The 23,636-nt window shown below is 46.7% G+C and overlaps 2 protein-coding genes and 1 long non-coding RNA gene across 3 annotated transcripts in view; 1 reads left to right on the top strand and 2 right to left on the bottom strand.

Moving 5' to 3' along the window:
• The window catches only part of LOC140419525 (uncharacterized), a 33,959-nt gene extending 32,614 nt beyond the window's left edge, over positions 1-1,345 (top strand). Inside the window, 1 exon segment of the mRNA XM_072503429.1 lies at positions 456-1,345. Within this exon segment, the coding sequence (XP_072359530.1) occupies positions 456-1,215 (760 nt within the window). The 3' untranslated portion in view covers positions 1,216-1,345.
• A 5,005-nt stretch (positions 1,346-6,350) lies between these two features.
• The window catches only part of LOC140419508 (uncharacterized), a 46,132-nt gene continuing 28,846 nt past the window's right edge, over positions 6,351-23,636 (bottom strand). Inside the window, exon 3 of the mRNA XM_072503402.1 lies at positions 6,351-8,746. Coding sequence (XP_072359503.1) covers positions 8,346-8,746 — 401 coding nt within the window. The 3' untranslated portion in view covers positions 6,351-8,345. The remainder of the gene's footprint in view (positions 8,747-23,636) is intronic.
• Positions 9,124-14,069, bottom strand: LOC140419529 (uncharacterized). The gene is made up of 3 exons (XR_011945840.1): positions 14,005-14,069; positions 12,944-13,050; positions 9,124-9,503 (listed from the first exon to the last, which is right to left on the bottom strand). It is a non-coding gene; the product is annotated as an uncharacterized lncRNA (long non-coding RNA).

The raw sequence follows: 23,636 nt of genomic DNA, 5'->3' as shown, positions 1-23,636 counted from the left end.
TAGGGATTCTATGAAATATATATGTAAATGTTCTGAATTGCTATCCTGGACTGACAGCAATGGATTTTGGAACTCCTTTTATAGGGTGTAACACCGCAAACTCAAACCAAAAAAAATATTTGTCTCTGTTGAATTTTTAACCTTCGACATTGTGTTCACAGGATGTTGGAAAAGCAGGAGATGAAGGCAGGAAACTCAAACCAAACATCACATCAGGATCTGACGCGATTGCCTGAATTATTGTAATCTGAATATCATTTAATCTTGAACATGGAAGGAGAAAACAATGGAGAGAAACCGTCCACGTGTTCTGTGTGTGGACGAGGATTCAGCCGATCATCTGGCCTCTTGAGACATAAATGCAAACATGCTGGGGAGAAACCATGGAAATGTGGGGACTGTGGGAAGAGGTTCAGATACCCGTCTGAGCTGAAAACTCATCAACACAATCACAGTGGAGAGACACCGTTCACCTGCTCCGACTGTGGGAAGGGATTCACCACCTCATCCATCTTGCTGACACACCAGCGAGTTCACACTGGGGAGAGACCATTCACCTGCACCAAGTGTGGGAAGGGGTTCATCTGTTCATCCCACCTATTGAAACACCAATGGGTTCACACTGGGGAGAGACCGTTTAGCTGCCAGGAGTGTGGGAAAGGATTTACTACCTCATCCATCCTGCTGACACACCAACGGGTTCACACTGGAGAGAAACCATTCACATGCTCCGAGTGTGGGAAGGGATTCCCTACCTCGTCTATCCTGCTGAAACACCAGCGAGTTCACACAGGGGAGAGGCCATTCACCTGCTCTGTGTGTGGGAAGGGATTTACTCAGTCAAAGACCCTGCAAAAACACCAGCGAGGTCACACCGGGGAGAGACCGTTCACCTGCTCTGAGTGTGGGCAAGGATTCACTCAGTCATTCATCTTGTTGAAACACCAGCGTGTTCACACTGGGGAGAGGCCATTCATCTGCTCCAGTTGTGGGAAGGGATTTACTGATTCTTCCACCCTGCTGAGACATCAGCGAGTTCACACTGGGGAAAGGCCATTCACTTGCTCCAAGTGTGGGAAAAGATTCACTCAGTCATCCAACCTGCAGAAACACCAGCGAGTTCACACTGGGGAGAGGCCATTCACTTGCTCCAAATGTGGGATGGGATTCACTCCGTCATCTCACCTGCTGAAACACCAGCGGGTTCACCAGTGACTGCAGTGATTGGATTTTGATGTTAATCACATCCAGGACCAAATCTTTTTATTGGCATCTGTTTCTGCTGAGGTTAATAGACCCCAGCACAGTTGTAGGACATGTTATCGATAAAAGTTAAAAAAAACAACATTGTGTTGAGCAGTTTGGTGAATGTTTTTACTGTCCCTAACACAAATTAATTCCTTTTGAATGCTCTCCCCCTCCCCAGTCTCCTCCATCTTCATCACTAACAACAAGTGTGAGGGGCTCTTGGAGCTTCTTTGTAACTAAAATTGTGACAATCCGATCTGCTGCCTCCACTGCTTCCCTCCCTCCCACTAGCCCACCGGGACAAACTGACTCTTAATTTCCCCCTTGCCTGAGTCCTGAACACCCATCTTTCTCCATCCAGCCCCCACACACACAGCAGTGAGTTCATACTGCAGAGAGAGGGTTTAAATGCTGAGACTGTGACAGGAGCTGTAAAACCCACATTCACTGATGGTTCACCAGTGCAGTCACTCTGGTTCCACTCTATTCATCTGCTCTCAGTGCAGGAAGAGGTTCAGCCGATTGTCCATCCTGCAGCAGCACCAGTGAGTTCACACCGGGGAAAGGTCATTCAGTCCAAAGATGTGTGGGTGAGGTGGATTGGACATGCTAAATTGCCTTAGTGTCCAAAAAGGTTAAGTGGGGTTACTGGGTTAAGTGGGGTTAGTGGGTTACGGGGATAGGATGGAGGTGTGGGTTTGGGTAGGGTGCTCTTTCCAAGGGCCGGTGCAGACTCAATTGGCCGAATGGCCTCCTTAGCACTGTAAATTCTATGATTCTATGACCTGCTCCATGTGTGGGGAGGGATTCACTGAGTCATTCAACCTGTTAACACACCAGTGGGTTCATACCGTCGGAAGCTATTTTAAATGTGTTTTAAAATTTCTCTGGAGCTGATGTCCTATCAGCATGTTCACACTGACCATTCAGGATCTCACTGTGGGTTCAGGTGATCATGTGGACTCAGTGTCCGCCAGCACAAGTTAATGAAAAGGATCCAAAGTGACACACAGCCTTAAACTAATACAGAAATTACAAAGTTATCTCACATACAATTTATAACAAGTGTGCATAAAATCAGTGCATAAAGGTGTCAGTGTGTAAATGTTGAGAGAGCAAAATATATTATAAAATACAGCATGACATATGCAAATAAAACATATTTGTAAATAATATGAGTTAAACTGACGAAAGAACTATGAAAACTGATTGGAGAACTTAAATTCTTTAAGTTCACAAACCAAAGGTGGTTACATAGTGTGACAGAAAGTGACTGCTTCTTTCCAGAAACTGCAAGTTAAAGGTTAAACAAATTTAAGACACAAGGCTGAAGGTTTGAAATCTCACAGTTTTCTTCACTCAAACTGATGTATAACTGTTAATTTTCAATGGCAGGAGAGTTAACGGTTCCAGACCTTTGCTCATCCAACCTTTATGGGATTCACAGCAGTTGCCCTGTAATTAAACCATTAAAGTGTAACTTTGTCCTGGCCTCGGGCCATGGGATGTATTTCACTTGTCCAGTTTGGCAGGAAGAATCGAAAAAACAACATTCTTGTGATCTTATGAGACAAAATCCCATCTTCACACTGAGGATACCCTCCATTGTCCCGTGTGACACTATCACTGTGCTAAATGGGGTAGATTCAGAACACATCTCGATAAAAACAGGGTATCCAAGAGGTGCTGTGGCCATCAGCAGCCTAATATTCAATTACAATCAAACCTCATAGAACATTACAGCGCAGTACAGGCCCTTTGGCCCTCGATATTGCGCCGAACTGTGAAATCACTCTAAAGCCCATCTACACTATTCCCTTATCGTCCATATGTCGATCCAATGACCACTTGAATGCCCTTGTGTTGGAGAGTCCACTACTGTTGCAGGCAGGGCATTCCACACCCTTACTACTCTCTGAGTAAAGAATCTTATCTCTGACATCAGTCCGATATCTATCTCCCCTCAATTTAAAGCTATGTCCCCTTGTGCTAGACATCACCATCTGAGGAAAAAGGCTCTCACTGTCCACCCTAACTAATCCTCTGATCGTCTTGTATGCCTCAATTAAGTCACCTCTTAACCTTCTCTCTAACGAAAACAACATCAAGTTCCTCAGCCTTTCCTTATAAGATCTTCCCTCCATACCAGGCAACATTTTGGTAAATCTCCTCTGCACCCTTTCCAATGCTTCCACATCCTTCCTATAATGCGGCGACCAGAATTGTACGTAATACTCCAAATGCGGCCGCACCAGAGTTTTGTACAGCTGCAACATGACCTCATGGCTCTGAAACTCAATCCCTCGACTAATAAAAGCTAACACACCGTACACCTTCTTAACAACCCTCTCAACCTGGGTGGAAACTTTCAGGGATCTATGTACATGGACAGCGAGATCTCTCTGCTCATCCACACTACCAAGAATCTTACCATTAGTCCAGTACTCTGTCTTCCTGTTATTCCTTCCAAAATGAATCACCTCACACTTTTCTGCATTAAACTCCATTTGCCACCTCTCAGCCAGCGCTGCAGCTTATCTATGTCTCTCTGTAACTTCTAACATCCTTCCGCACTGTCCACAACTCCACTGACTTTAGTGTCATCTGCAAATTTACTCACCAATCCTTCTACGCCCTCCTCCAGGTCATTTATAAAAATGACAAACAGCAGTGGCCCCAAAACAGATCCTTGTGGTACACTACTAGTAACTGGACTCCAGTCTGAACATTTCCCATCAACCTTGTCTTCCAGCTAGCCAATTTCTGATCCAAACTGCTAAATCACCCTGAATCCCATGCCTCCGTATTTTCTGCAGTAGCCTACCGTGGGGAACCTTATCAAACGCTTTACTGAAATCCATATACACCACATCAACTGCTTTACCCTCATCCACCTGTTTGATCACCTTCTCAAAGAACTCAATAAGGTTTGTGAGGCACAACCTACCCTTCACAAAATCGTGTTGACTATCTCTAATCAAATTATTCCTTTCCAGATGATTATACATCCTATCTCTTATAAACCTTTCCAAGACTTCACCCACAACAGAAGTAAGGCTCACTGGTCAATAGTTACCAGGGTTGTCTCTACACCCCTTCTTGAACAAGAGGACAACATTTGCTCTAGGCCGGCATAATCCCTCACTCTACTGCTGGGAACACACAAAGCAAGTGTGGAGTACAAGGAAAGTAGAAAGAAACTTAAGCAAGGAGTCTGGAGGGCTAAAAGGGGTCACAAAAAGTCATTGGCCAGCAGGATTAAGGAAAATCCCAAGTCTTCTTAATTTTAATAATCTTCATTGTCACAAGTAGGCTTATATTAACACTGCAATGAAGTTACTGTGAAAAGCCTCTAGCCGCCACATTCCAGTGCCTGAGGGAGAATTCAGAATGTCCAAATTACATAACATCATGCCTTTAGGGACTTGTGGGAGGACACCGGAGCATCCGGAGGAAACCCACGCAGACACAGGGAGAAATTGCAGACTCTCCAGAGTGTCCCAAGCCCGGAATCGAACCTGGGACCCTGGCGCTGTGAAGCCATAGTGCTAACCACTATGCTACCGTGCTGCCCATATATAAAGAGCAAGGGGTTAGCCAGGGAGAAGGTTGACCCACTCCAGGACAGGGGAGGGAATCTATGTGTGGAGCCAGAGGAAATGGACAAGGTATTAAATGAGTACTTTGCATCAGTGCTCCACAAAGAGAAGAACTTGGTGGATGATGAGTCTGGGGAAGGGTGTGTAAATAGTTTGCATCATGCTAAGATTAAAAAGGAGGTACTGGGGGTCTTGAAAAATATGATGGTCGACACATCCCCAGGGCCTAATGGGATATATCCCAGAATACTGTGAGGCAAGGGAGGAAATTGCTGGGGCCTTGAGATAAATCTTTGTATCCTTACTAGCTACAGGGGAGGTCCAGAGGATTGGAGAATAGCCAATGTTGTTCCTTTGTTTAAGATGGGTAGCAAAGATAATCCATGTAATTACAGGCCGGTGAGCCTTACATCAGTGGTAGGGAAATTATTGGAGGGGATTCTTTGAGACACAATTTACTCCCACTTGGAAATAAGTGGACATATTAGTGAGAGGCAACATGCTTTTGTGAAGCGGAGGTCGTGTCTCACAAACTTAGCGAGTTTTCGAGGAAGTGACAAAGATGATTGATGAGGGTAGGGCAGTGGATGTTGTCTACATGGACCTCAGTAAGGGCTTTGACAAGGTAGGTCCCTCATGGCAGACTGGTACAGAAGATGAAGTTGCACAGGATCAGAGTTGAGCTGACAAGATGGATACAGAAATGGCCGGTACAGCAATTGAACCCGTGCTGCTGGCCTTGTTCTACATTACAAACCAGCTGTCTAGCCCACTGAGCTAAACCTGCCCTAATCTTTTATTGTCACAAGTATGATGTTATTGTGAAAAGCCCCTCGTCGCCAGAGTCCAGCGCCTTTTCGGGTAAGTCGGTACTGGAATTGAACCCACGCTGCTGCTGGCCTTGTTCTGCATTACAAACCTGCTGTCTAGTCCACTGAGCTAGACCAGCTCATAAACCCTGGTGTCCTGGCAAATATTTATCTCTCAATCAACATTGCCAAAATGCGATCATCTGCTCATTGCCACATTGCGGTGTGTGGCAACTTGCTTTGTTGAAATTGGCTGCTGCATTTCCGACATCAGTGATCACACTTCAGAAGCTCTTTGGGACATGTTGTGGTAATGAAAGGCACTACAGAACTGAAAGTTTTAAATTGAAGATTAATGCTTTCTGATCCTAAATTTATTTCAGCGATCACCAACTTCCCATTTAATAAATTTGCTTTGGTTTGGACAAGAATTGTTTTTTTTAAATTTAGAGTACCCAATTCATTTTTTCCAATTAAGGGGCAATTTAGCGTGGCCAATCCACCTACGCTGCACATCTTTGGACTGTGGGGGTGAAACCCACGCAAACACGGGGTGAATGTGCAAACTCCACATGGACAGTGACCCAGAGCCGGGATCGAACCTGGGACCTCAGCACCGTGAGGCAGTGCTAACCACTGTGCCGCCTTTGGAGAAGAATTTTAACCAATTAAAGAAAAGGCAGAATTCTCTGGATCGTCAATTAAAAGTTTATTAAAAGAAAAAGTTTACTGAACAACTTGAAGACAGTAACGTTCGCAACTTCAAGGCGGTGATCAGTCTGTAGAAGCGTAACCCTCCCTGGGTTCATCTTTGACAGTAATTTCCTTGGAACTCGGCCTCGAGTCTTCAGTACTTGGCCAGCAAGGAAGACCTTCGGAACATCGACCTTTATCCCCAAAGTGACCATTACCTCATGTCAGAGTTGGGCCTGTTGTAACATGACCATTGGTCAATTGGGCACTAGTTTAATTTACTTGAATCTCCAATTCCTGACACCACCTTAGACAGGAATACAATTGAACTGTTTCATACAGTTCCTTTATCTGATTCTGTACAATTCCTTTTTCATACAGTTTCAAATGTTGAGGCTAATCAGGGCTGGAAGGAGACACCAATAGTTGTGGGGGTGAAACCCACGCAGACATGGGGAGAATGACAGAGACCCAGGGCCGGGATTCGAACCCGGGTCCTCAGCGCCGTAGTCCCAGTGCTAACCACTGCGTCGCTGTGCTGCCTGCCCTGGGTGTAATTGAGAACAGAAACAATAACAGCAGAATCCAATCCCTGTAATCAGTTGTGAACTTGTTGGTGTCTCAGAAAGTGCAATGAATTACAAAATCCCTTTGCACATTGAGGGCAGGTGAATGGCCTCTCCCCAGGATGAACTCCCTGGTGTGACTGCAGACGGCATACCCGAGTGAATCGCACAAATCGTCATAAACGGGTGTGAGATAATTGGGATTATGGAGACACGGCTGCAGGGTGACCAGGGATAGGAACTGAATATATTCAGTATTTAGGAAGGACAGACAAAAAGGAAGAGCAGTGGAGTGGCAGTGCTGGTTCAAGAGGAAATTAATCATGGCGCTGAGGTCCCAGGTTCGATCCCAGCTCTGGGTCACTGTCCGTGTGGAGTTTGCACATCCTCCCCATGTTTGCGTGGGCTTCGCCCCCACAACCCAAAGATGTGCAGGGTAGGTGGATTGGCCACGCTAAACTGCCTCTTAATTCAGAAAAAAATGAATTGGGTACTCTAAATTAAAACAAAAAATGAATTAGGAGAAGGGAATGTGCAACAAAACCTGGGTATCCTCGTACACCAGTAACTGAAGGTAAGCAGGCAGCTACAGCAGGTGGTAAAGGAGGCAAATGGTATGCTAGCCTTCATTGCGAGCGGATTAGAGTACAGAAGCGGGGATAGATAGTTTTTTGAAGAATAAAGGGATTAAGGGTTATGGTGTTCGGGCCGGAAAGTGGAGCTGAGTCCACAAAAGACCAGCCATGATCTCATTGAATGGCGGAGCAGGCTCGAGGGGCCAGATGGCCTACTCCTGCTCCTAGTTCTTATGTTCTTATATCTTGCTGTCATTATACAGGGCCTTGGCGAGGCCATACCTGGAATATTGTGTGCAGTTTTGATTTCTGTATCTGAGGAAGGATGTTCTTGCTCTAGAGGGAGTGCAGCAAAGGTTTTCCAAGCCGATTCCTGGGATGGTGGGACTGACATATGAGAGCTGAATCAGTTAGGTTTATTATATTCATTGGAGTTCAGAAGAATGAGGGGGGATCTCATAGAAACCTATAAAATTCTAATAGGACTTGACAGGGTAGATGTGGGAAAGACTTTCCCGATGGTGGGAATGTACGGAACCAGAGGTCGCAGTCTGAGGATACGGTGTCGATCATTTAGACAGAGATAAGGAGTAATTTCTTCAACCAGAGAGTGGTGAGCCTGTGGAATTTCTTACCACAGGAAATAGTTGAGGCCAATACATTCTATGTTTTCAAGAAGCAGTTTGATATAGCATTTAGGGTGTAGGGGATCAAAGGATATGGAGGAGAAAGCGGGATTAGGCTATTGAATTAGATGATAAGCCATGATCATAATGACTGGCAGAGCAGGTGCTAAGGGCAAAATGGTCTCTTCCTGCTCCTACTTTCTATGTTTCTATGTAATCCCTTCTCACACTAAGAGCAGGTGAATGGCCTCTCCCCAGTGTGAACGCGCTGGTGTGTCTGCAGTCTGGATAACCGAGTGAATCCTTTCCCACAGAGGGAGCAGGTGAATGGCTTCTCTCCAGTGTGAACTCGCTGATGTTTCCGCAGGGTGGATGCATCAATGAATCCCTTCCCACACTGAGAGCAGGTGAATGGCCTCTCCCCAGTGTGAACTCGCTGGTGTGTCTGCAGGCTGGATAACCAAATGAATCCCTTGCCACACTGAGAGCAGGTGAATGGTCTCTCCCCAGTGTGAATCCGCTGATGTTTCCGCAGGGCGGATGAATCACTGAACCCCTTCCCACACTGAGAGCAGGTGAATGGTCTCTCCCCGGTGTGAATTCGCTGATGTGTCTGCAGATTGAATAACCCTGTGAATCCCTTCCCACATTGAGGGCAGGTGAACGGCCTCTCCCCAGTGTGAACTCGCTGATGTGACTGCAGATTGGATAACCCTGTGAATCCCTTCCCACACTGAGGGCAGGTGAATGGCCTCTCCCCAGTATGAGCTTGCTGGTGTCTCTGCAGACTGGATAACCAAGTGAATCCCTTCTCACACTGAGAGCAGGTGAATGGTGTCTCTCCAGTGTGAATTCGCTCGTGCTTCCGTAGGGTGGATAACTGAGTGAATCCCTTCTCACACTCAGAGCAGATGAATGGCCTCTCCCCAGTGTGATTGCGTTGATGAATCTCCAGCTCAGATGGGAATCTGTATTCTTTCCCACAGTCCCCACATTTCCACGGTTTCTCCATGTTTTGGGTCTCCTCGTGTCTCTCCAGATTGGAAAATCAGTGGAAGCCTTGTCTCCACACAGAACTTTGTGCACGGTCTCTCCTCACTGTGAATGGTGTGATGTTGTTTCACGCTGTGTATCTGGTTGAAGCTCTTTCCACAATCAGTTCACTGGAACACTCTCACCCGGGTGTGTGTTGTGTGCGTCTCGGTGCTTTTCCAGTCACACTCACGTTAAAAATCTTTTGAAGCCGACAGATTGGATGAACATTTCTCCTTCTCGCCGATGATATTCAGAGCCCGATGATATTCAGGTCAGAAGGAATCGAGTGAGTTTGTCACATCGAGACGTGATGTTTGAGATTTCTGTCTATAATTCCTCCTCTTCCAATAACCTTTAAAAATGATTTACAAAAGTCATCAGTGAGCACAGGATAGAAATTCAGAACAGACAATTCTCGTTCCTATGGAACTTGATTTTCTCTCTCGTTCTCCAAAAGCTGTAAATCTCCATCCCACACACTGTCCCTCCATTCTGACTCTGCTGTATCTAATATTCACCCTCCCAATTCTCCTGAAGGTGCTGACTCATGTTGACTGACAGATCCAAGCTCAGCTCACTGCTTCCTCACCAGAACACAGAGATTAGAATGGGAGCAAGAGTAGGCCATTCGGCCCACCGAATCTGCTCAACCATTCAATGCGATCCTTGGCCGATCTACTTCAGCACCATTTTCCCACACGATCCCCATATCCCTCGATATCTTCAGTATCTAGAAACCAGTCAATATTTGTCTTGAACATACCAGATGACTGAGGCTCCACAGTCCTGTGGGGTAGAGAATTCCAAAGCTTCACCACATCCTTGAGTGAAGAGATCTCTCATCTCAGCTTTCTCTCTATTTTCCTCCCTGTTCCCCATAACCCTTAACTCCATTGTCAATAGAATATCTGTCAAACTTGTGCTTCAATATATTCAATGACCCCCAGATACAACTGGTCCCTGTGGAAGAGAAATCCAAAGACTAACAACCCTCTGAAGGAAGAGATGACTGGAAATCTATAACGTAGCTACAGTCTGATATTACAACACGAGATATAATTAAACATTTACTTTATTACAGAACCGTAAATAATATATCTAATTTGTACCATGTAACAACACTAGACATATCTCTGTCCATTATTCATTTAATTGCCCTGAAATGTCAGTCATCTCCTGGGGAATCCACCCCTTTCATTGTGAACGTTAGGAAAGAGACAATCCTTTTTTGAAATAAATTGAGTAACCAATTATTGTTTTTCCAATTATGGTGCAATTTTGCGTGGCCAATCTACCTACCCTGCACATCTTTGGGTTGTGGGGGTGAGACCCACACAGACATGGGGCGAATGTGCGAACTCCACAAGGACAGTGACCCGAGGCCTAGATCAAAGCCGGGTCCTCGGTGCTGTGAGGCAGCAGTGCTAACCACTGTGCCACCAGAAACCATTCTTTTAGTCAGACAAATAAATGTACCAACCTGTTAAGGAGATGGGTGGGAGGAGTTGGGTACACTTTGTGGAGCCGTGAACCTTCATGTATTTTTTTTCCCAATTAAGTGTCAATCTAACCTCGGCTAACCACTGAGCCACCGTGCCTGCCCCTAATGATGACTTTTATAAACTCCTTTTACAGGGTATTACAAGGGGAGGATTTACAGATGGAAACTCAAATCGAACTTCACTTCAAGATTTAACAGAGTTGGGTAGCACGGTGACCTAGTGGTTCGCACAGCTACCTCACGGGGCAGGTCCCCGGTTCGATCCCGGCTCTGGGTCACTGTCCGTGTGGAGTTTGCACATTCTCCCTGTGTCTGCGTGAGTTTCGCCCCCACAACCCAAAAATGTGCAGAGTCGGTGGAATGGCCCTTCATTGGAAAAAATAAATTGGGCACTCTAAATTTTAAAAAATTGTTTTTGTAAAGGTTTAACAGAGTCACTCCATTCATCAGGACCTGAATATCATTGGCCTGTGAATGTGGAAGAAGAAATGTTTGTCTGCTCTGTCTGAAGGAAAAGGTTTTCAAGATTAGCGTGACTGAAAAAAAAACGATACACACTCGACTCGAGTGAGTGTTCCAGTGAACTGACTGTGGAAAGAGCTTTAACCAGTTACACAATCTGAAAAAACATCACACCATTCACAGTGGGGAGAGACCATACACATGCTCTCTGTGGGGACAGACATAAACTGATTGTCAAATTTGAAGAGGGACCAGGACACCAGCAGCATCCTGAAACCATGGAAATGTGGGGACTGTGGGAAGGGATTCAGATCCCCATGTGAGCTGGAGATTCATCACCGTAGTCACACCGGCGACAGAGCACTCACCTGTTCTGAGTGTGGGAAGGGATTCACTCAGTTATCCGAGTGAGGATTTTCCAGGATTTGGGAGCCGAGCTAGTGAGGAAGCGAGCGGCCTTTAATAAGGTTCAGGCTGCTCCATGTAAGAAAGGAGTTTGATTCGGGGTGGTATACCCGGCAAAGCTGGGGGTTACAAATTAGTCCAAAGACTTCCATTTCGAGACACCAGAGGAGGCGAACATGGTAAAGCATGGACTGGGGTCCAATTATCTCTGTTGGACAAGATCTATGTTTCCTGTGCGGTGGGATGGGTGTTGTATCCTCTGTATAGTTTTGATATTTTCTGATAAAATCTGTTTTTCTGTTTGGGGTGAAGGGAGATTTTCTTTATGAAGCACAATGTAGACATATAGGGGGTGGGGAGGGAGACGGGTTAGCTATCTGATGACTAAAGAACTGTTTTTGTTTTACTCTTGAGTGTATGGGTGCATATATGGCGCCCACCTTGGGGGTTCTTGGCCTGCACATTTTGAAGATTTACTGGATAGTCCCTCATGGCTGATTGTGTGATTGGGGGGGAACCCCTGATTCAGCTGGTCATCTTGAACGTAAGGGGATTGAGTGGACCAGTGAAGAGGTGGAGGGCTTTCGCTCACCTAAAGAATCAAAATGTTGGTGTGGTGTTCTTGCAGGAGACTCACTTGCGGGTTAGAGATCAGACCAGACTGTGGAGGGGTGAGCCAAGTGTTTCACTCGGGCTTTGACAAAGGGCTCGAGGTGCTGCAATTCTTTTTAAAAATAAATTTAGAATACCCAATTCATTTTTTCAAATTAAGGGGCAATTTAGCATGGCCAATTCACCTACCCTGCACATCTTTGGGTTGTGGGGGTGAAACTCATGCAAACAGGGGGAGAATGTGCAAACCCCACACAGGCAGTGACCCAGGGCCGGGATCGAACCTGGGACCTCGGCGCCGTGATGCAGCAGTGCTACCCAGGGCACCACTGTGCTTCCCGTCAGGTCCTGCAATTCTAATCGATAAACAGGTCCCTCTTTTGGTCACTAACATCATTGTGGACACTAATGGGAGATATGTGGTGGTCACTATGTCGTTGGGTGCTGGTGAATGGCAAGCCCCTAACTGGGACGATGTGTCATTTGAAAAAAAATTGTTGGGATCCATCCCAGATCTGGATACACAACAATTGATTCTTGGAGCAAACATCAATTGCATACTGGATTCTAAAATGGACTGGTCCAAGCCCATTCAACTGCTACAAAAACAGGAAAAAGGAATGAAACCGGACAGATCACAGGGCAGTGACCCGGGCATCGGAAATGACAACGGTGAACCCAGCAAAAGATAAAGAAAAGCTGTTCATTAGCAGATTGTAAAAGGATTATGGGGCACAGATTTAAGATTGGGTACAAGATCTACAGGGGAGATGTTACACAGTGAGTGATAATGATCTGAATTCAATGCATACACACAAAGGTTGATAATCTCCAGGTCCTGATAACTCGAATGTTGCTGTCAGAATTTGATGTGAGGATTGGTTGTGAGTTTCTGGTCTGCGAATCCCTTTCTAAGTCTCTGTGAAAGAAGTTTACAAAGGCATCACTGTCAGTCCAGAAATACAATTCAGGAAAGATAAATATTTCTCCCGGTTTGTATTTGCTGTGTGTAAATCCTCCCCGACTAGCCCCCTTTAAAGGAGTTTCCAAAATTAATCACTGTCAGTCCAGGACAGAAATTCACAACATTCTCCCTGGTCCAGGATGACCGCTGATGCGCCCCCTCTGCACACAATCCCTCTTGTCATCAGCAGTCCCTTGATTTGAGGGTGTTGTCTACTCAGGGTTGGGAGTTTCTGCCCTGGGTCTCCATGTGGCTGAACAGAGCCGCAGAGCTTTGGACACATGGGACAGGATGTCCAATGAATCTTGTATTTACAGTGCAGAATGAGGCCATTCGGCCCATCGAGTCTGCACCGGCCCTTGGAAAGAGCACCACATTTCAAGCCACACTTCCAATCTATCCCCTCAACCCAGTAACCCCACCCAAACCCTTTTGACACGAAGGTCAATTTAGCATGGCCACTCCACCTAACCTGCACACTTTGGACTGTGGGAGGAAACCGGAGCACCCGGAGGAAACCCACGCAGACAGTGAAATCTGGAGAGCAGGATTGGCTTCCTTTTCTTTCCATCTCTGCCACCGCTCTGCATCATCAATAAGACATTGAGACTCAAGGACTCATCCAGGTTGATGGACAAGTCGTCTCCATTCTGAACAATGGGGAACAAGCTCCTCCCACTCATTGAAACATCGCCCCGTCAAAGATGACAAACGCGCATGCGCCCTGATGCACATCCAACAAAGATGGCGGCCGTTAACCCGAGCCGAACGTGAGGAGCTGCAGCTCCGCTCGGTACAAACTGGGTCCCGACAATATTTTCGCGGTTTCCAGCTTACAACAGCTTTATACAACGTTTCCGCCCACCGCCGCGATCTCTCGCTCCCTACATATTGTTGAACGCCTCGTACCAATTTCCGATCTGAAAAAGACGCCCTTCCACTTCGCCATTACCCACACTGCGCATGCTTCAATCACAGGAGACTCCGCCCCTCATTCACTCCGATTGGTTGGAGGACCAGCTGCTCCCGTTTGATCCTTCAGACCCGCCCCTCCTCTTTCTATTGGCCCGGAGCTACCGTCAATCACCCGGGCATTGTGACGGTGACAGAACCTGAGACCGGCCACAGGCTCAGGCTGGCTCTCTGATTGTCCAATAATAACAGTAAGAGTCTCAGTGGGACAATCAGACAATAATAGTGAAAATGGGGCCCAGAGGATAAACAGCAAAGGATTCACTCACTTTGAGAGTAACAAACACAGTGTATGTTCCAATAAGTCAGGCTGCAGTGTGTGAGTGAACACATCTTTGGATCCAGTGTAGAATCATAGAATCCCTACAGTGCTGAAGGAGGTCATTCGGCCCAGTGAATCTACACCGACCCTCTGAAAGATCACCCTACCTTGGCCAAACCCCCACCCCGTAACCCCACCCAGGGACAATTTAGCACTGACAATCCACCTAACCTGCACATCTTTGGACTGTGGGAGGAAATCTTTGCAGCCACGGGAAGAATGTGCAAACATTGAAAACAGCGCGGGCGGTGAGTGAGCCGGGACAGTGAAAACAGCGCGGGAGCTGAGTGAGCCGGGACATTGAAAACAGCGCGGGAGCCGGGACATTGAAAACAGCGCGGGCAGTGAGTGAGTCGGGACAGTGAAAACAGCGCGGGAGCTGAGTGAGCCGGGACATTGAAAACAGTGCGGGAGCCGGGACATTGAAAACAGCGCGAGAGGTGAGTGAGCCTGGACATTGAAAACAGCGCGAGAGGTGAGTGAGCCGGGACATTGAAAACAGCGCGGGAGCTGAGTGAGCCGGGACATTGAAAACAGCGCGGGAGCTGAGTGAGCCGGGACAGTGAAAACAGCACGAGAGGTGAGTGAGCCGGGACATTGAAAACAGCGCAGGAGCTGAGTGAGCCGGGACAGTGAAAACAGCGCGAGAGGTGAGTGAGCCGGGACATTGAAAACAGCGCGTGAGATTTAAAAAGCGCAGGAGCTGCGAGTCAGAGCGGAGATTTTAAAAGATCGCGGCCTAGTTTCGGGAGCCGTTCAGAGGAGGAGGAGCAGTCTCTGTCAGGGAGAGAACCTGAGAACATCTAAGACACTCAGAAGGTAAGAAGGTAAGTAAGTGATTTTTACTCATTTTTACTTTTATACCTTTTTCAAATTGTGTGTGTCGGGGGGAAACGGAAGTGACATCACAGAAAAGCTGTGACCTGAGTGGCTGGTTGGGAATCTACAGTAAATTTTAAAAAATTAAGCATTGGTAACTAATTAAACATAATTACTTGATTAGAATTTAGAGGGGTATCTCAGCCAGAGATCGGCGAGTACTATATTTAGCTTTCTCATTTATATTAGAAATCTAGTGCTAGGAAACAGATAGTTAACAGTAACTTTGAAAAAATAAAAAATATATATATTTTTTAAAAATAATTAAACTATTAATTTTAATTAATTGACGTAATGTCAGTTAGAGGGGTGCAGTGCTCTGACTGTGAGATGTGGCAGGTCCGGGAAGCCTCCAGCGTCCCGGATGGCTTCATCTGCAGAAAGTGCACCCAACTGGAGCTCCTCACAGACCGCATGGTTCGGTTGGAGCAGCAATTGGATGTACTTAGGAGCATGCAGGTGGCGGAAAGCGTCATAGATCGCAGTTATATAAATGTAGTCACAGCCAAGGTGCAGGCAGAGAAATGGGTGACCACCAGAAAGGCCAGGCAGTCAGTGCAGGAATTCCCTGTGGTTGTTCCCCTCTCGAACAGGTATACCCCTTTGGATACTGTCGGGGGGGGGGGGGATAGCCTATCAGGGGAAAACAGCAGCAGCCAGAGCAGTGGCACCATGGCTGGCTCTGATGTTCAGAAGGGAGGGTCAAAGCGCAGAAGAGCAATAGTAATAGGGGACAATATAGTCAGGGGCACAGATAGGCGCTTCTGTGGACGTGAAAGAGACTCCAGGATGGGATGTTGCCTCCCTGGTGCCAGGGTCCAGGATGTCTCCGAACGGGTAGAGGGCATCCTGAAGGGGGAGAGCAAACAGGCAGAGGTCGTTGTACATATTAGTGCTAACGGCATAGGCAGGAAGGGGCATGAGGTCCTGCAGCAGGAGTTCAGGGAGCTAGGCAGAAAGTTAAAAGACAGGACCTCTAGGGTTGTAATCTCGGGATTACTCCCTGTGCCACGTGCCAGTGAGGCTAGAAATAGGAAGACAGAGCAGCTAAACACGTGGCTAAACAGCTGGTGTAGGAGGGAGGGTTTCCGTTATCTGGACCACTGGGAACTCTTCCGGGGCAGGTGTGACCTATATAAGAAGGATGGGTTGCATCTAAACCGGAGAGGCATAAATATCCTGGCCGCGAGGTTTGCTAGTGTCACACGGGAGGGTTTAAACTAATATGGCAGGGGGGTGGGCACGGGAGGGATAGGTCAGAAGGTGAGAGCATTGAGGGAGAACTAGGGAATAGGGACAGTGGGGCTCTGAGGCAGAGCAGACAGGGAGAAGTTGCTGAACACAGCGGGTCTGGTGGCCTGAAGTGCATATGTTTTAATGCAAGAAGTATTACGGGTAAGGCAGATGAACTTAGAGCTTGGATTAGTACTTGGAACTATGATGTTGTTGCCATTACAGAGACCTGGTTGAGGGAAGGGCAGGAGTGGCAGCTAAACGTTCCAGGATTTAGATGTTTCAGGCGGGATAGAGGGGGATGTAAAAGGGGAGGCAGAGTTGCGCTACTGGTTAGGGAGAATATCACAGCTGTACTGCAGGAGGACACCTCAGAGGGCAGTGAGGCTATATGGGTAGAGATCAGGAATAAGAAGGGTGCAGTCACAATGTTGGGGGTTTACTACAGGCCTCCCAACAGCCGGCAGGAGATAGAGGAGCAGATAGGTAGACGGATTTTGGAAAAGAGTAAAAACAACAGGGTTAAGGTGATGGGAGACTTCAACTTCCCCAATATTGACTGGGACTCACTTAGTGCCAGGGGCTTAGACGGGGCGGAGTTTGTAAGGAGCATCCAGGAGGGCTTCTTAAAACAATATGTAGACAGTCCAACTAGGGAAGGGGTGGTACTGGACCTGGTATTGGGGAATGAGCCCGGCCAGGTGGTAGATGTTTCAGTCGAGGAGCATTTCGGTAACAGTGACCACAATTCAGTAAGATTTAAAGTACTGGTGGACAAGGATAAGAGTAGTCCTAGGATGAATGTGCTAAATTGGGGGAAGGCTAATTATAACAATATTAGGCGGGAACTGAAGAACATAGATTGGGGGCGGATGTTTGAGGGCAAATCAACATCTGACCTGTGGGAGGCTTTCAAGTGTCAGTTGAAAGGAATTCAGGACCGGCATGTTCCTGTGAGGAAGAAGGATAAATACGGCAATTTTCGGGAACCTTGGATAACGAGAGATATTGTAGGCCTCGTCAAAAAGAAAAAGGAGGCATTTGTCAGTGCTAAAAGGCTGGGAACAGACGAAGCCTGCGTGGAATATAAGGAAAGTAGGAAGGAACTTAAGCAAGGAATCAGGAGGGCTAGAAGGGGTCACGAAAAGTCATTGGCAAATAGGGTTAAGGAAAATCCCAAGGCTTTTTACACGTACATAAAAAGCAAGAGCGTAGCCATGGAAAGGGTTGGCCCACTGAAGGATAGGCAAGGGAATCTATGTGTGGAGCCAGAGGAAATGGGCGAGGTACTAAATGAATACTTTGCATCAGTATTCACCAAAGAGAAGGAATTGGTAGATTTGAGTCTGGAGAAGGGTGTGTAGATAGCCTGGGTCACATTGAGATCCAAAAAGACGAGGTGTTGAGTTTCTTAAAAAATATTAAGGTAGATAAGTCCCCAGGGCCTGATGGGATCTACCCCAGAATACTGAAGGAGGCTGGAGAGGAAATTGCTGAGGCGTTGACAGAAATCTTTGGATCCTCACTGTCTTCAGGGGATGTCCCGGAGGACTGGAGAATAGCCAATGTTGTCCCTCTGTTTAAGAAGGGTGGCAAGGATAATCCAGGGAACTACAGGCCGGTGAGCCTTACTTCAGTGGTAGGGAAATTACTGGAGAGAATTCTTCGAGACAGTATCTACTCCCATTTGGAAGCAAATGGACGTATTAGTGAGAGGCAGTATGGTTTTGTGAAGGGGAGGTCATGTCTCACTAACTTGATAAGAGTTTTTCGAGGAGGTCACTAAGATGATTGATGCAGGTAGGGCATTGGATGTTGTCTATATGGACTTCAGTAAGGCCTTTGACAAGGTCCCTCATGGTAGACTAGTACAAAAGGTGAAGTCACACAGGATCAGGGGTGAGCTGGCAAGGTGGATACAGAACTGGCTAGGTCATAGAAGGCAGAGAGTAGCAATGGAAGGATGCTTTTCTAATTGGAGGGCTGTGATCAGTGGTGTTCCACAGGGATCAGTGCTGGGACCTTTGATGTTTGTAGTATATATAAATGATTTGGAGAAAATTTAACTGGTCTGATTAGTAAGTTTGCAGATGACACAAAGGTTGGTGGAATTGCGGATACCGATGGGGACTGTCAGAGGATACAGCAGGATTTAGATTGTTTGGAGACTTGGGCGGAGAGATGGCAGATGGAGTTTAATCCGGACAAATGTGAGGTAATGCATTTTGGAAGGTGTAATGCAGGTAGAGAATATACAGTGAATGATAGAACCCTCAAGAGTATTTAAAGTCAAAGAGATCTAGGAGTACAGGTCCACAGATCACTGAAAGGGGCACACAGGTGGAGAAGGTAGTCAAGAAGGCATACGGCATGCTTGCCTTCATTGGCCGGGGCATTGAGTATAAGAGTTGGCAAGTCATGTTGCAGCTGTACAGAACCTTAGTTAGGCCACACTTGGAGTATAGTGTTCAATTCTGGTCGCCACACTACCAGGAGGATGTGGAGGCTTTAGAGAGGGTGCAGAAGAGATTTACCAGAATGTTGCCTGGTATGGAGGGCATTAGCTATGAGGAGCGGTTGAATAAACTTGGTTTGTTCTCACTGGAACGAAGGAGGTTGAGGGGAGACCTGATAGAGGCCGACAAAATTATGAGGGGCATGGACAGAGTGGATAGTCAGAGGCTTTTCCCCAGGGTAGAGGAGTCAATTACTAGGGGGCATAGGTTTAAGGTGAGAGGGGCAAGGTTTAGAGTAGATGTACGAGGCAAGTTTTTTACGCAGAGGGTAGTGGGTGCCTGGAACTCGCTACCGGAGGAGGTGGTGGAAGCAGGGACGATAGTGACATTTAAGGGGCATCTTGACAAATACATGAATAGGATGGGAATAGAGGGATACGGACCCAGGAAGTGTAGAAGATTGTAGTTAGTCGGGCAGCATGGTCGGCACGGGCTTGGAGGACCGAAGGGCCTGTTCCTGTGCTGTACATTTCTTTGTTCTTTGTTGTTTGTCCACACAGACAGTGACCCAAGGTCGGAATCAAACCCAGGTACCTGATGCTTGAGGCAACAGTGCTAACTACCGAGCCACCCCCGAAACTCTGTCATAATTAGACAATAACCTGTCTGTTATTCCAAATCTGATGTCTGTTACTCTGTCACTATTATTATTAGACAACAACCTATCTGATATTCCAATTCTGGTGTGTGTTACTCTGTTACTGTTATCATTAGACGCTAATAGGAGGGCAAGATGCAAGATAGCATTGATATTTTGAAGTCTCTGTGTTGCAATGGGTGTCACTGGGAGGTGTGTGATAAAATAGGAATGGAACCATCATGACAAAGAATGGCATGGTGGCAGTGGTTAGCACTGCTGCCTCACGGTGCTGAGGACCAAGGTTCGATCCCGGCCCCGGGTCACTGCCTTGTGGAGTTTGCACATTCTCCCCATGTCTCCGTGGGTCTCACACCCACAACCCAAAGATGTGCAGGCCAGGTGGATTGGCCACTCTTTTGAGGTCCACCAACAAAATAGAACAAAGGAAACAAACTTAGGGACAAAGCAAAAAGGGCCGCTCCCGTTAGGGGCACTGCCCGAACGTAACAAAGACCAGCAGAAACTTAAAAACATCTAATGAGAGTGCATTTAAAGGGGTCAATAAAGCACCCCAACCCCTGCGGTGCCCACCGGGCATGGCAGGCTTTGATGGTGCCCATGGACACTGCAGCTCCCTTTCTAGGGACACCCAGCTGCGAATGTAGCCATGGAAAAGAGGAAAACAGTCTGATCAGATGACCCCCTCGGTTGCCCGCTGCCTGGAGCTAGAAATGACGCGCTTCGCCAAGCCCAGAAGCAGGTTCACAAGGAGGTAAGTGGTGCTGGTTCGCGAGGTCTTCGGCCAAAGTAGGACTCAGTAAAAACACAGTCCGTGCTCCCACCCTGGAACAACCACCCAATGGAATCCACCTCCTCCCTGCTCCTGTGGAGTCTTCAGGCCGGGAGGAGGCTCAGCAAACACACTGCCCACTCAATCCCCCTGCCCCGGAACAAGCACACTGGTTAGAATAAGGTGGGTTGTGTCCTTGCTAAAGGCAGATGTTATCAGTTGGTAAGACTGGGCCAGGCCGTCAACCCGGGAGGGGGCCAGCAAACAAGCAGTCCAATGGGCTTTAATCCCACCTTGGTTTTGAAGTTGCTTTGGAGGCAGTTCAGTGAAGTTTCACAAGTCTGATTTCTGGGTTAGGAGAGTTTGTTTTATGGAGCAAGATTGAACCTGATTGGTCTGTACCTGATGGAGTTTAGAAGAATGAGAGGTGATCTTATTGAAACATCTAAGATTCTGAGGGGTTTTGATGAAAGAATATTTTCCCACATGGGGATTCAGGAACTAAGGGGGACAGTTTAAAGATAAGAGTTCTTCAATTTGACACTGAGATAAGGAGAAATGTCTTCCCTCAGAGGCTCATCAGTCTGTGGATGAAAGCAAATTACTGCGGATGCTGGAATCTGAAACAAAAACAGTAAATACTGGACAATCTCGGCAGGTCTGACAGTATCTGTGGAGAGAAAAGGGAGCTAACGTTTTGAGCCTGGATGACTCTTTGTCAAAGCTGAGTTTGTGGAATTCTCTTTCCCAGAGAGCAGTGGCGCTGGGTCACTGAATATACTCAAAGCTGAGTTCGTCTTTTTTTTATCTACTGGGGGGTCAAAGGTTTTGGGGGCAGACAGGAAAATGTAATTAATGGCACATTCGGATCAGCGTTTATTGAATGACAGAGCAGGGTCAATAGGCCGAATGGCCTACTCCTGCTGCTAATTCTGATGTTATTCTTCTTCTGTTCTTCGGATTGCTACACATGGAAGTAACACCTCCCCCCTCTGGAGGGGCCTGTCAATCATCGAGACAATGATTTTCTCTCCTGGTCACCGGGACCCTGAAGCACCGCCTCTGTTACGTCATCAAGATGGCCCCTTAGCCGCTCCGCTAAACAAAGATGGTGGCCGTGGAACTGGGCCTGATACCGGATAAAAGCTCCGCACTTGCAAACGTGGGATTTGCAGAGTCTTATTCCGGGCTCGCAGGCCTCCGAGCAGTGACATTGCGCATGCTCCAGATACAGCCCAGCATTGCGTCCGCGCACTGGGCTCCGTGGAATGAATCGGGTACATTCACAGACGCAGGGAATGTTGGGTAATAGCCGCACCATTGAAACAGTTAATGCAAAATAACTTGGGTTACCAACTGCGAAAATAATCAAACAAATTATTGTCAATGGATATTCTGCTATTCTTCATTTCTCAAAATGATTAAATGCTGCTCTCCTGTGGAATAATGCAGCACTTAAAGGTTTTTATCCCCAATGGGTTCTTCCTTTCTCTTCCCCAGAAGATGCAAACTCTTCCTGGGTTCAATTCGAGAATCAGTAATTCCTCCATCTTCTTCCCTCTTGCTCGTCATACTGAATGTTCAGTGTTTTCTAGAATTATCCAGCACAGATGGAAGACACTCGGCACATCATCTTGATCATGACCAGTGTTCTGGCGAAAAGAATAAATAGGGTGGTCAATAGGACTTTAAACTAAAGATTGGGGGGGGGGGGGGGGGGGGGGGAGGGAAAGTCAGGGAACCAAAAGGTGAAGTAATCAATGGGAAGCGTAGCTGCTTAGGAATACAAAAAAGCACGAAAAGACAAAACTCAGGAGAGGTTATGATAGTCCCCATCCCACAAAATATGACACAGTGTATGGAAAGGCTCAGTAAACCAAGGTCCACCACACTAAGAAAACCAAAAGGGACGGTCAATAGAGAATTAAAGGTGCTATATTTAAATGCGCGCAGTGTATGGAACAAGGTAGATGAGCTTGTGGCCCAGATTGTGACTGGCAGGTATGATGTGGTAGGCATCACAGAGACATGGTTGCAGGGGGTTCAGGACTGGCATTTAAACATCCAGGGATTCACAACCTATCGAAAAGACAGAGAGGTGGGCAGAGGGGGCGGGGTTGCCTTGTTAATTAGGAATGAAATTAAATCAATTGCACTAAACGATATAGGGTCAGATGATGTGGAGTCTGTGTGGGTAGAGTTGAGGAACTACAAAGGCAAAAAAAACATAATGGGAGTTATGTACAGGCCTCCTAACAGTGGTCAGGACCGGGGGCACAAAATGCACCACGAAATAGAAAGTGCATTTCAGAAAGGCAAGGTCACAGTGATCATGGGGGACTTCAATATGCAGGTGGACTGGGTAAATAATGCTGCCAGTGGACCCAAGGAAAGGGAATTCATTGAATGTTTAGAGGAGGGCTTTTTGGAACAGCTTGTGACGGAGCCACGAGGGAACAGGCCATTCTGGACTTAGTGTTATGTAATAAGCCAGACTTGATTAAAGATCGTAAAGTAAGGGAGCACTTAGGAGGCAGTGATCATAATATGGTAGAATTCAATCTCCAATTTGAAAGAAAGAAGGTAGAATCAGATGTAAAGGTGTTACAGTTAAATAAAGGGAACTACAGGGGCATGAGGGAGGAACTGACGAAAATCGACTGGGAGCAGAGCCTAGTGGGAAAGACAGTAGAACAGCAATGGCAGCAGTTTCTGGGAGTAATTGAGGACACAGTACAGAGGTTCATCCCAAAGAAAAGAAAGGTTATCAGAGGGGGGATTAGGCAGCCATGGCTGACAAAGGAAGTTAGGGAATGCATCAAAGCAAAAGAGAAAGCCTATAATGTGGCAAAGAGTAGTGGGAAGTCAGAAGATTGGGAAGGCTACAAAAACAAACAGAGGATAACAAAGAGAGAAATAAGGAAAGAGAGGAACAAATATGAAGGTAGGCTAGCCAGTAACATTAGGAATGATAGTAAAAGTTTCTTTAAATACATTAAAAACAAACGGGAGGCAAAAGTTGACATTGGGCCGCTCCAAAATGACGCTGGTAATTTTGTGATGGGAGACAAGGAAATAGCTGAGGAACTAAATAAGTACTTTGCGTCAGTCTTCACAGTAGAAGACATGAGTAATATCCCAACAATTCTGGAGAGTCAGGGGGCAGAGTTGAATATGGTAGCCATCACAAAGGAGAAAGTGCTAGAGAAACTAAGAGGTCTACAAATTGATAAATCTCCGGGCCCAGAT

Source organism: Scyliorhinus torazame, chromosome 5 (assembly GCF_047496885.1).
Source record: "Scyliorhinus torazame isolate Kashiwa2021f chromosome 5, sScyTor2.1, whole genome shotgun sequence".
Classification (NCBI taxonomy): domain Eukaryota; kingdom Metazoa; phylum Chordata; class Chondrichthyes; order Carcharhiniformes; family Scyliorhinidae; genus Scyliorhinus; species Scyliorhinus torazame.
The sequence above is the reverse complement of the archived record's forward strand: the minus strand, read 5'-3'. Positions and strand labels throughout refer to the sequence as shown.